Here is a 13,853-nt window from a genome sequence, read left to right as displayed (position 1 = left end):
CCCCTCTATTTGGAGATTAATTTCATGTAGTCTGTGTGGGACACTCACTTTTGTATCAGGTGTTTCCACCATAATGTATTCATTCAATACTGCTGTCACCAGAAATTCCTTTAGGATCTGGCAAGCTATTGTTACTTCTGCCGCTCTGTCTAGCATCGCCAAAGCCCATTCCCTGTTCAGAAGCTGAGTCCTCAGTAATCTGGGCATTTCTAATTTTTAAGCCAGCTACTTTCTTCTTTTTGTATTGAGCCTTTGCTTTAGGTTGCTCTTCCTGTTTGATAATGAAATCTGAGTGCGAATGTGTCTCCCTTTTTCCCTTTGGTCAATCTTAAATTTTCTATTCTGCCCATCCCTACCTCTCTGAGCTATTTGATGAACCCTGAAAGGAACTAAAGGAACATGTATCAGTATCCTGATAGCTGTTTGGTTTCCTAATGTTATCATGATTCCTAAGGTTGTACCTCTTTTCAGAGGACACCCGTTGGGGAGACCCACCCCTTGAGCGTTCAGTGTTTCTATTAGTATTTTTAGGTTGAATTTTGTCCCATTTCTTTTTAGAAGAAGTGGGTGCTTACTTTGAGTTCTCTTTTTCAGAACTACCCACCACTAGTGGTTAACCCTGGATTGGCTCCCAAACTATCTCTTCCTAGTGGAGCATAGGTGTCTTCGATAATTTTTGTAATTGGTAATGCATGCTCCTGATTCACAGGAGGTGTTTCCCTTAGGGGTTAGCGTATAGCCAGAGCTGCTGCTTCCCCCTTGATGTTGGTTAGTATAATTGCTAAGACTTGATCAAAATTACCCATCAATTTCATACCCAAGTTCAGGGCAGGTCCTGCCCCGTACTCATTCTGTATCTGTTTCAATACTTCAGGAACAACTGATATGGTTGGGGTACCATGCATTCTAATATATACTACAGCAAAGATTGTTCCCCAAGTGGTACAATCCTCAATTAGGGGAACTATTCCCATTGGCAAGCAAATTGTTAACATTTTGTGCTTTTCCGGCGGACCAGTATGGGGAAATACTGCTTCCAACTGTGCTATTTTTTGGGAAATCCAGAATGATACTTGATCCCTTTTTGACGGGAAGGCACCCATTACTGCTTTTAGTGTTTGTGGACTAATTATTGTTGTGTGTTGGGATTAGACTGCACCATGTGGAGCAGCACTTGCAGGTTGTAATGTGAGTGTTGATGTGACAAACTGGACAATATGTCTGTATAGCCTGACTACTTCTTTGTAAAGTTTACGTACTTCCCCTACTGGTAGTATGTCTATCTCAGGATGTGGAGAGTAAGCCGCTAAGACCGGCCACGTCGCTCCTCCTATGCTGAGTGTAACGAGTCTTGCAACTGAATTTGTGTGTTTTAGGGTGCATTTAAACCAGTTTTTATGTTGCTGGTAAGTTAACGGAACTTCAGTGTCCTCATATGGGATGTATTCTTCCAGTTGATGCACTTCAATGTATTCATGGAATAAGTGTGACTGTGAATCTGCAAGTGGAAATTTCACCTAGGAATAGAATACCTCTGATCCGAACACCTTGTGTGCCTCAATCACGAAGGTAACATGGCCACCTGTTGCAGGTAATCCATGTTCTAACAATTTCAGAGTTACTTGACAGGAGGGAATGTGTTAAAAAGAAAAGGAATAAGCAGCCATGAAGGAGAGTTAACAATGTGATTTTGCACTTTAATGGTCGTAATGACCGAATAAAGTTTCTGACTTACTAATTGGGAATGAGCAGCAGTAATAAAGACACCTTAGGGGAAGGTCTCGACATATGAGGGCCATTTTTTCTAATACGGGGATAGCTGATGACCTTCACTGTGTAAACAACTAGTGTTGTACTACTTAGTCCAATCCTTACGAATTTCTAAGCATCACATGGAAGTCTTCTGACAGGCTGGGGCCTAAGAAGCTCTGGAAAACTCTTACATAGAATGATGATGTCCACGATTCAAAATGATACTTGTACTCTGGTTCCAACTACAGAAATGCAAAGTTTTGCCAACACTTCTAACTGAGGGATTGGGATGAGAGCAGAAAACAAATCGAAGCAGCATAGCTTTCTCTGAGCTATATTCAGTCCTTCACTTCTGACCTACTCGTTGTTGTTTGCAGGAGGAGCCTATTGGAACGTTCCTGAAAATAAGCAGTTTGCCATTGAAGCCTCCTCGTATGCTTTGCTTGCCCTTGTGCGTATAAAGAAGTTTGAAAAGACCAGCGGGATCATGCAGTGGCTGAATGAGCAGAGGTTCTACGGCGCAGCTTGGGGATCTACCCAGGTGAGGCACAAACCTTGAAATGCCCTTGTATAACTGCCAAGGCTTAGCTGCCAGACATACACACTCAGCAAAATGTTCTGCCACCTCTTGCTACTTGTGGCAATCCAATAACTCCTATAGTCAAAACTGTTCCCCACAGTTTTGCACAATAGAGCGAACAAGTCACTAAAAACTTCTCAAAATAAATGTTATCATGATGAAATATAGGTTACATCCATGTGGTAAAATATGGGGCTCGGGTCAGTCCATTGTAACAGGCTTGTGTAATGGTGTTTGTCTTAAGTGAAACGAGTTTATAACTTAAGTAGTATAACGAAGTAATGTGTTTTCAGGCTTTCTTGTCTTTGAAGGTCCACTTTCCATGGGAACGCAAATCAATGTAATAACAATTTTGCAGTGGAAAACTCACTTATGAAAGTTTGGTAGTGCTGGGTATAATTCAGAAATCTATTAATTGCAGAAATGCCAGCAGAACTGGTGCAATGTCAGACTAATGTAGTACTCATCTCTAAAGGCCAGATAGCTGGAACAGATTCAGTCACATTTTTGTGAAAGCAATATTGAAAGCCCTCCAGCCCAGTGGCATCATTAGTCATGTGTCAAGCCAGTGTCTGAGTAAAGCCATCAATCCGCTGAAAACTTGCTATGTTTGGGGAAGAAGCAGTTACATGCCAGGCATTTGAAAATGGCAAACTGGCAGACAAAAGTATTAAAGTCTCTCCACCTCTAAAAAGCAGGAGAGTGTAGGAGTGCAGTCAGCAGAGGAAGCGATTTGTGAGTTTATAGTAATGTATTCTCTATTTTCTTCTGGAAATGTCTGCTCACAGACGTAGAAAAAGATGGCCTGTTCATAAGAGAGATAAACACAATTTATAAAGATTATAGTGACCATAGAAGCAGATATGCTGATAGAGCTTCATCCTGGCCTATAGAATAATCAGGCAGGGCCCCATGGGCTTGTCTGACAGGTCAGTGCATGGAATGGTTTTCTGGCTGTTTGTGGGTCTGTTTTATGGGATGTATGTCATTGCAACGCATGCTTTTAAAACGCATGCCATTACGATGCAGGTTTTACAGCGCAAGTCGTTACAATGACTTCCGTCTGAGAGCGCTGGATAGTGAATAGTTTAATTTACTAGTCCAACTCCAGTCCCCGTGGATAGTTGGGAAGGTGTTGGATAGTAATTAAACTATTCCCTATCCTAGAGTGCCCTCCAGCGCAATTCGTTGTAATGACTTGCGTTGTAAAAGTTGCGTCGTAATGGTAGTGCGTTGTAAAAGTTGCGTTGTAAAGGATGTTTCCCTGTTTGATGGTATGCTGGGCCGGTTTTTACAGTTGAATTCCATGATATCAAAACAAATATTTCCTGCAGCAAGCTGGAATCTATGCATTGTTCCACACCTGGCAAAACACTTATACAGCGTGACTTTACAAGTTAAAAATGGCCCGAATTTGCTGGTGAGGGCTACTTTTTTAGCTGTCTGATTCACTAATCGAGGCACTTTTAATTTGGTGCTTAGGCTTGTTTTCTGTCCAAGGCTGACCCCGTACTAATAACCACTTCAGAGACCAAGGTTACAGTGACAAAAAGAGATTTGTCTGTCAGTAACCACAGAAACACATACATAGATAGCATTAAGGAGCACCAAAATGACCACAGAAAGAAATTGAGCCAATAAGAGAGGTGCCTCTCCGCGATCATAGAAACAGATACATAGATAGCAAGAGAGGGACGTTACAATGATGGCTGACAAACAGTGAGAACAAGAGAGGTGTCCCTGTTTATTTATCAAAAGAGATTCATTTTTTGTATATTTTGTAGTATTATTTGTTTACAGACACTTTAAAAATTCAATATATGGACATCATAGTTATACCAAAAAGAGAGATCATAGTGGTATCCAGGACATATGAAAAACAAACATTTGTTACACTTTTTACAAATAGTGATTTAAATTACAGTGAACCCCACACCAAACGCATCACACTTTCACTCAAACCTATCATCCTACTCATACATACCTACTCCCATACCACACAAATAGATACACATAAAAAGGCATCAGAGAAAAAATCATATTCTTATGTATACCAATGGCATTGTAATTGATATAAAGTCTAACGAATTGGGATTTGACAATTTCTTCTTTGTTTGATCTTGGGGAAAAGTCTCAGATGCTTGTCATGGCCTACGTACGTTTCGGTGAAACTCAAATGACTGTCACCTTCATCAGGACCAAGAAAAACACATTTTTCTCTGTTCAATCATAGAGGTCGTGGGGTCTGTCTGTAATTATACAAGTGGTACATCAAAACACATTCTAAGCTGTGAGTATCTCTATGAGGACAATAATTGTACTACTTATAAGTCAAAAACCTTTATCTGTTAGTTGCGGTGTGATTTACAAAGCCGTAAATACGTCACTAAGAAATTACCTTAACCCCAAGTTTAAAGACCGTTTAGTTGTGATAAAGATAGATGCTCTGCACTGTTAGGCACTATGTTTGTCTTAACTGGAAAAAGAGAGACCCTGGGATGACATTCGGATCAAAAAGCGTGAAATGATAGATCAGACCTTCACCAAGTCGAAAACAGCGGACAAAAGTTGTAACTAGAGAGCCTGTCTGACTTACACAGTTTTAAAGGTTTGTTGCTTCCTCTATTGGGCGAGGTGTGCCGTAGATTTCAGAGGATTTTCAAAATTCTATTTTTAACCAATAGAAAAAAATATAAAAGATGTTATATTTGATCCTATTTTGTGGAGGATCTCACTTGTGATCCTGTCTGGTCTATAGTTTTTGTGCACTCTTACCCTTAGTATTAAGGCATTCCTTTTCAGTTAAATGAGAACGCAGCAGAAAGGGGCCTTCAATTACTGCTGTCTATCCAAAACCAGAGTGTCCCTATTGATCTGTAATAAGCAATCAAGAGAAACGTTATATAATGCATTTTGTGTCTTACAATGTCTACCGCAGTTCAAAATCAGGGAGAAGTCAAGTCTAATGGCCTCAATGGGGGAGGCAGGAATCTTGTTCCGAAGTGTCTTCTCGAAGTTAAGGAGAGTTACGATTAATCAAACCTCCACAAAAGCGAGTTGTAAATGACTCGTTGTATACCGAGCGTCCCACACATAGTTCTACAAAGGAGGACGAATTGCAATAACCCCACACCCCAGCACCATGCAAATTCACAGCAGAGCATTGGGTGGTGTAGACATTAATGAGGGACTCAGTCGGTCTACCGCCGAGTTTCCTAGAAAACCTAAAAATGGCCTTGAGTGTTCTATCGAAACTCCTCTTCTTGACCTCTAAGAGTTGGGCCCATGAACCTTTTTGATCAAATATAAGGCCTAGGTAGCGGAAAGATGACACCTGGGACAATTTTTCATTATTAATAAAGCAGGGTCTCATTTTGTGGTTGGCTTTCCCCACCACCATGACCTGTGACTTAGCGGTGCTAGTCTGCAGGCCCAACTCGCTCATAAATTCATTAAATCTGTTGAGGAGGGTCTGCAGGCTTACTCATGTTCTGGAAATCAGTACACAGTCATCTGCATATAGTAGTGTGGGGAGGTTTCTCCACCGCACCCGTGGCACATCGAACGCCCCTTCATTCAAGAAACTCTCCAGATCATTTACGTATAAGCAAAACAGGAAGGGGGCTAATACACACCCCTTTCAGACACCACTATTCGTTTTAATTGGGGTTGATAATCTTCCAACCGCCCCATATCTTAGTCTGCCCATAACATCGTGATACATTTGCACTAAAAAATGGACTGGGGGCATCTTTGCCCATACCTAACATCTTTTGCCATAATTTCCCTCTCATCACACAGTTGATTGACTACACAAATGATGTCAGGTCCATGAAGGCTAAGGAAAGATTGGTGTTTTTTGCCATGGTGTATTTGCTAACTACCAGGTGATGGTTCAGGCATTGCTCCACCGTACCCAGGCCCCTTCGAAAACCATATTGGATGTCTGAGAATTTACCCTTTTCTGCTATTCAACTTTCCAGGCGGTCAAGTAAAACCCTAGCCATTCATTTACATGTGGTGTCAATCAATAATATTGGGCGGTAACATTTGAGGTTCGACCTATCTCCCTTTTAGAAAATAGGGACAATTATTGCTGTTAACCAGGATTCTGGGAGACTCGTAACTGTAACACAGCATAAAATGTTGGTTAAAATTTGGAGCCAAAGGTCGGGCTTTGCCAGGAATAGATCGGCCGGTATGCCATCGTGACTGCCAGCCTTGTCTTTCTTTGTCAGGACTAAAGCCTTTGTAACTTCCTTAATTGTCGGTGGGTCTAGTTTTCTTGCAGCCCCTTTTGTGTAATTACAGCATTCTATACTGCCAGTTCAGTCCCGTCTGTTGTTATAAATTGCCTGAAAATGATCAACACACTTGTTTGAGGGGAGAGTAACATCGGTGGTGTTATGGTTATCTTGAAAAAAGGGGGCGTTGATGGTCTTCCAGAATAGACTACTATTTTTAGTAATTCTCGCCTCGTTTAGCCTCTCCCACGCCTCCTTCCTGACAGTCTCCCTTCGGTTTGCTTGAGTCTTTTTATACTGGTGTCTACAGGCTCTTACAGGTACTAAATCTCTGGGCTTTTGTTTTAAAGCTTCGATTAGCATGATACTGCTCCTTGTACAATCGTTATTGAACCACTCAAACTGTGGGCCTTCTGTCACATTTTAGAATTTCATTTAAATTCATAGAAATGTCTGTGAACGCTGCTAGCATGGTCTTTAGATTCGATTCATCTTCGAGGCAAGTCAAGAATTGTGACTTATTTTTTCGGAACGTTTTCCCAAAACCACACCAGGGATCATGGAAGCCCTTTTATACAGGAGAACCTTATTTGTATGATGGATTAAGGGAGGTGCTACTACTGGGGGCAGATTCCTGCTTTGTATTTCAAAGTGGATCACCAGAGGAAATGGCTGCTAAAAGGTACTTTTAAGATTGAAAAATTTACTGACTTGGGCTTATAACAGTCAGAAATAGCAATAAAATCAATAAGACTGCCACTACCACAACTAGTATAAATAATCTCCTCCTGCCCAGCCCCTAAAGTCAAATCTGTAGTTAGAAAAAGAGAATAATTAGATAAAATAGAGTTAAAAATATCTCCACAGGAAGTGTGATCAAATAAAATCAAAAGGAAACCTGTGATAATGTGCAAAGTCTACAAATAAAATCCCCACCCCATAGTATTATATAGTCTGTGTTCAGTTCCATGATGCGTTTACTTCATAATGTTTCATGGCTAGCCGCTATTTCTGTATTAAAAGAAATAAAATTGTTATGATAAAAAATTTAAATTATGAGTGTGACATTTAGTTCATAAGTGACATTAATAAATCGAAAGTGCAGAGTGTCCAGGTTAAAAGATCTTATTTTGTTGCCCAGAGTTGTTGTTATTACGGTGAGCAAGCCACCTCGGTCATGTTCTCCAAGCGAGTGGACAGCTGGTGTATCAATAGATATAAAACCATCTATATATTTCTTCTCGCAGGCCCACATTTTTTGTAGACAAATAATGTTGTAGCCTTTTTTCACCTTGGATGCGAGCCCAGTTACATTCCAGAACAGACAACTAAACTTACAATTAACAGACAACTAAACTTATTGCCCTCTTGCGTGTAGAGACTCTCTGGAATTGGGATTAACTGTACAATTGGGTAAAGCCTGTGTGGCCTTCTCTTTTACATTATCTGTGACCATACAGGGGGATGCCAGGGGCAAGGGAGTGGCCACAGGTGCCTGTATTGTTCCTCTCCCATCCTGGTTGGCATTAGTTTCAACCAAGGCAGTCCCCTGTTTGTGTAGTCAATCAATTTGCTTGAGGGGTCAAACACAGTTGTAAGTTGCAATTGCTGGTCGCTCTGGAGCACCCCCTTTAACAGAAAACACCTGCTGGAGGGTTTGCTTAATGGGCCTTTAGAAGTATCCCAAGGGTACTCTCTCAATTCCTCCTCTTGTCGGGAGCAGTTGTGATGCTGTATCCAGAAGACAGCCAACCATGTGTTTATTCCTAAAATTGACCACAATACAATCATCACGTGTCTCTTTTGGGTGAAGGCCTATACAAGAGACGCGTTGAAGGTTATGTATACTCCTGTAGAGTCGTTCACAACTAAAACAGTGTGCGGTTTTATGGAGCCAGTGGATAACCCTGTTTTTTATTTGGCAGTGCTCTTCGGCTAGGGGGGTAGGGGGAGTTCTTTTTAAACTATTACTAGCGGTGTTGCCTCCAGAGGGAGGTGCGGAATTCTTTGAGGTCTTATGCATGCTACTTGATGAATTACACCGGCTAGATGTTTTTTAGATGGATGGTTAGGACCTTTGCTGGGCCTCCTCTGCGGGCCTGATTGTACGCTAGGCTGGCACACTCAATTGAGCTTGGCAGTACGGGTAAGGCTATTTTTCCTGCCAGCCTCTTGTATGCGGCCCTCGCCTACTGCCCCCTGGTTGAGGCCTGCCGTGGGTGTAATGAGAGTCTCTGAGCTTTGCCTGTGCTCCACAGGGCTTTTAAAAGTGCTCAAGACAGTGCTCAAACTTGATCTACTCAAGATTTTTAGGGAAGTGTCAATACTGTTAAGTACAGCCAGAACTGGTTCAAGGCACACTTTTAATGATTTTTCCAGGAGCTCTGAGAGGTTTGCTTGTGTCAGACCTCCCTGTGTGGTTTCATTGACTGGCTCATTCTTGGAAGGCAATCCATTATTTCTACTGACAGGGGTCAATTTATTTCCTACCAGGGGCAACTTGCGTTTTGTTGACAACTTATCACTGCTTTTTGCCGTTTTTACTGGTGGGAGCTGCTGGATTCAAGCTGTGAGCTCTAGTTGTCATTAGACACGATTGTGAGGTCGCAATTAAAAACACAAGGGTTTCCTGTGTCCATACTGCTATCAGCCTGGGGCGGGGAATGTGGGGGCTGAGCTGTAACCTGCATCTCCGGCGTCTCCACCCAGGGGTTTAGTGTGCTGGGCTTTCTTAGTAACCCCCATCCTCTTCTCCATGCACTCAATCTTATTATTAATCACCCCCATTGCTGTAGTAAAAAAACTAGTTATGGTTGCTGCCAGTGGGCATTCTCTGGTATTCGGCTTTGCTGCCTTCCTCTTCTCCATGATCTTACCTTATATGGAGGTCTAGTTCCTTTACTTTCCGAACTGCAGTCCCAAATACAAGAACCAAGAGGGGTGACCCAGCCCAGCCTCGGTCAGGCACTCCCGCGCTGCTGGCGTGTACCGGCACCTTTGTGGTGCATCAGGTGCGTGGCCCCACCCCTGCTATGAAGCGCGTTGCGCTGGGGGACCGAGATCCACCCCTGTGAAAATGGCCAGAATGATGCAGCGGCAGCAGGAGCATTGTTGCCGGTAAGTGCAGTATGGCCAGGGACTGCCGGAAACTCTCCCCCCCTTCCTTCGACAAACATTATTAAAATGACATGAGAGAGATTTCTGTGGAGGCGGGAGTCGTACAACCCCTTGCCGTATTTTTTAATACATAAAAATAAATTAAAATTGAAAGTGTCATTAGACACGATCGTGAGGTCGCAATTAAAAACACAAGGGTTTCCTGTGTCGATACTGCTATCAGCCTGGGGCGGGGAATGTGGGGGCTGCGCTGTAACCTGCATCTCCGGCATCTCCACCCAGGGGTTTAGTGTGCTGGGCTTTCTTAGTAACCCCCATCCTCTTCTCCATGTACTCAATCTTATAATTAATCACCCCCATTGCTGTCAGTGGGCCTTCTCTTGTATTCAGCTTTGCTGCCTTCCTCTTCCCCATGATCTTACCTTATATGGAGGTTTAGTTCCTTTACTTCCTGAACTGCAGTCCCAAATACAAGAACCAAGAGAGGTGACCCAGCCCAGCCTCGGTCAGGCACTCCGCGCTGCCTGCGTGTACCGGCACCTTTATGATGCATCAGGTGCGTGGCCCCGCCCCTGCCATGAAGCGCGTCGCACTGGGGGACCAAGATCCACCCCCGTGAAAATGACGAGAGTGATGCAGCGGCAGCAGGAGCATTGTTGCCAGTAAGTGCAGTATGGCCAGGGACTGCCGGAAACCCTCACCCCGCCTTCCTTCAACAAACATTATTGAAATGACATGAGAGAGATTTCTTTAGAGGCGGGTGTCGTACAACCCCCGGCCGTATTTATTAAAACATAAAAATAAATTAAAATTTAAATAAATCAATATTTACACAATTACGCAGAAAATGTTCCATGACATTTGATTACAATTGATATATACAGATATCAGATGGCTAACCTTAACATAATTCTAGTTCAAGGTATTTCGTATCCGAATCTATATATGAACCATACTCATACAGTAATTACTTTTCTGCGTATCCTATTTGTGCCTACGGCAAGGTCACTAACTGGTGTCAGATCCTTATCAATTACCCACACCCTCCAGTTGAAGTACGCATGCACAGAGGGCCCGCTTACCATGAGGGTACTTCCCCCCCGGGTCCCCCGTACGCTCTATTAACCACCCCTTCCTGTTGGAGTGCGCATGCGCAGAGGGTCCGTTTACCGTGATGGTACTCCCCCCCCCGGTTACCCCCGTACGCTCTATTAACTCCAATAAAGGGGGCCCTTGCATCTCTGCGCCGTTTACTGGTGTCATTGTGCACGGGCGGGGTGGTCAACCAGCCTACAGAAAGCATCACTCCCCCCTCCTCCGCACCCATCTAGCCAACAGGCTGTAACTGCCCCTGGAGTTCTAGGAGAGACCACTTGTCCCTCCCCTTGGCCGACCACATTCAAGAATGGGGACCTTAAATTTACTGCTCACCAATCATGACCTTACCGCCTGACCAAGGAATAGCATTAAATACGATGATTGATGACCTGTAAACGGTATAAAGTTCTAAGGAACTAAACACGTTAGTACAACACACCTGTCATCTCTATACATTTGGAACCAACCTGTGAAACAACCTTCATAAAACACAATACCAATCATCTGCTTTAGGGGATGGTGGGTGGGGAAAAAGAATTACAGCCTCCTAGAGGTTGGAGGGGCAGGCCGTGGAGCGCGGAGTCAAAGAGGCAGACTCCCCGGCCTTTTAACCCCTCACTTGCTAGGCCGGTTCTAACCGGCTTGGCCTTTGCTCCCCAGTGACCCGGAAGTGATGCAATCACTTCCGGGTCACTAGGAGACCCGGGGTCCAATCAGGGTTAAGGCGCACCCGCAGCGTCATTGTGACGTGGCGGGGCGTGCCCTACCACTGAGAGCGGGTGGGGGCCGGCGATGCCGTCTCCGCCTTTCTCGGCGCCTCTTCCGGCCCAAACAAGTGTCCCATGTTGCGGGAGTGTGCCAGCACCTTTGTGGCGTGTCAGGTATGTGGCCCCGGAACTACCGTGAAGCGTGTTGCACTGGGGGAGCAAAAATGGGGAGAGTGATGCGGCGGGAGCAGGAGCAGTGTTGTTGGTAAGTGCAGTGGGCCTCCTCTGGCCCAAACAAGACAGAGGCTTCTCATTGAATATAGAGGCAAACAGCGACCGTGAGAGGTAAAGCATATATGTTATGACAGTGTATAAAGCTCCGCAACCAGGGGGCGTGGCTAGCCGGGCAGCGAAATGGCCGCTTTTTAAGCAAGCTCCGCCGGCTGAGGCTGCAATCCTTTATTAATCCTGCCAAAACGTAGCTCTGAGGGCATACCTGCGGTGCACTGGACTGTGCGAATGCTTGTGCACATGATTGTCTCGTTTCCGGAGCGGATACTGCAGCAGCAGGGCACTAGGCGGTGTGGACTGCAGGAGCCGGGAGAAGCCGTCGCAACGGGCGGACTGTGAATTTCCCTGGTGCGGGTCTGCGCCAAAATTGAGTCCGCAGTCGGAGCGGCCTGCATCCTATGTCGGGGCGCGCTCTGCGGCAGACGCTGCTGACCACCGGATAGAGCCGCGACCATCGGTGGCCGCACGGCACTAGGGGACTGGAGGAAGGCGCATGCAGCTCCTGTGCACTGAGCGCCCCTGAGACTGAGCCTGTTATCACTGCTCGTTGGGCGGACGGCGCCATTTTGATTGCTCGGAGGTGAGGCGGCTCTGGACCCGACCCGGCACTACGGCGCTGCTGCCAAGGAGAGTGATACTGGCGGCTACATCCGGAATTCTACCTGCACAACTGCAAGTATAACTGCTCTGTGGAGGGCTAAGAGTGAGATGCAGGGAACAGCTACATAGCGTACCAGCTTGTCGAGTGGCTGGATGGGTCTGAGCCACATTGCAGTGTTGAGCTGAGATGGTGTGCTGTGCTGGTGGCGCCGGATTGCCTCCATAACTAGGGGAGACGTGGCGAAGGTGGTTGGTTGCTGCCCACGAACTTACCTACAGGCGCGCTGAGGTGCAACACTACCCTGTCATTGAGCCTACGTGTTAGTGCTGACCGGCAGCCATATACACAGGCAGGGTTGCCATATTGCTGGTGCCCTCCTCCCTTGTACGTATACCTGGACCCTGAGGTCACTGGATATTGGGATCTGCAGCGAGGTGGCCACTGGGGGTGGGGCGCCCTGTTTGCCTGTGTTGATTAGCGATTCCCAAAGCCAGTGTTTTTGAGGTTTACACTGCCCAAGCGGCTTGCCATACGAGGTGCAGATACTCAGATGTTTGCTACTTGACCACGTAACGCTACTATACTGGATCGCTCATGGCCTAGTCGAGGCCTACTAAGCTGGTAATCTGCAAGATCCTGCTGATCGGTTTACTTGGGAGCTGCGCTGTCTAGCCGTGGGGACAAGCCACGACCTACAACCGCTGCGTGGTGTGACTTCTGGTCCGTCTTTCTGTGACACTGCTTCAGGAGGACACCATGGGTAAGACGGATACCAGGCAGCCCAAACTTGCTTTTGAGAATAAGCGGACTCCCAAACCTACTTGGCAGGATGCGGATACCCTGGGTGCTGCAGGGGGGGATGCCACCATAGAGGGCCAAGGAGAGGACCTCAGATCGCTGATGCTGGAAATGTGCCTGAGCCTGCGTAACATCGATGCAAAACTAGACACTTTGACCTCGCAGTTGGATTCGGTGAAGTCCCAAGTCTCTACACATGAAACTCGGTTGGACTGCTTGGAAAATAGGCACACTGAGTTCCAGGAGTTTCAGCAGGTAACCAAAGAGCAACTCCTCCACATGGACAAGTTGCTGACTGTAATAAGGGCAAAGAATGATGATTTGGAGGCGCGTTCACGACGGAACAACCTCCGAGTCACAGGAATTCCGGAGACAACGGCGATTACTAAGATGGAGGTGTTCGTGACGGATCTATTGCATGAAATTTTTGATCCTCACCTCTCTCTGGTATTTGTAGTTGAAAGGGCACACAGGGCACTGGGCCCGAAGCCACCTGTGGGCGGCACACCACGACCCATTCTGGCAAAACTGCTGAACTACCAGGACAGAGACCTTATCCTGCGCTTAGCTAAAGAAAAGGGGCGAATCACCCACAAAGGGAATACTGTCTCCTTTTACCCTGACTTCACCCCCACGGTGCAGGCTGCACGGAAGGAATTCCTTCC

At 45.5% G+C, this 13,853-nt stretch overlaps 1 protein-coding gene across 1 annotated transcript in view; it reads left to right on the top strand.

The window, feature by feature from the left end:
• LOC144764166 (A.superbus venom factor 1-like) overlaps positions 1-13,853 on the top strand; it is a 1,132,054-nt gene that overhangs the window by 659,640 nt on the left and 458,561 nt on the right. The window contains exons 28-29 of the mRNA XM_078650288.1: positions 2,130-2,293; positions 13,138-13,635. Coding sequence (XP_078506414.1) covers positions 2,130-2,293; positions 13,138-13,635 — 662 coding nt within the window. The remainder of the gene's footprint in view (positions 1-2,129; positions 2,294-13,137; positions 13,636-13,853) is intronic.

Source organism: Lissotriton helveticus, chromosome 1_1 (genome assembly GCF_964261635.1).
Source record: "Lissotriton helveticus chromosome 1_1, aLisHel1.1, whole genome shotgun sequence".
Lineage (NCBI taxonomy): Eukaryota > Metazoa > Chordata > Amphibia > Caudata > Salamandridae > Lissotriton > Lissotriton helveticus.
Note: the sequence above shows the minus strand (reverse complement) of the source record. Positions and strands in the feature narration are given on the sequence as shown.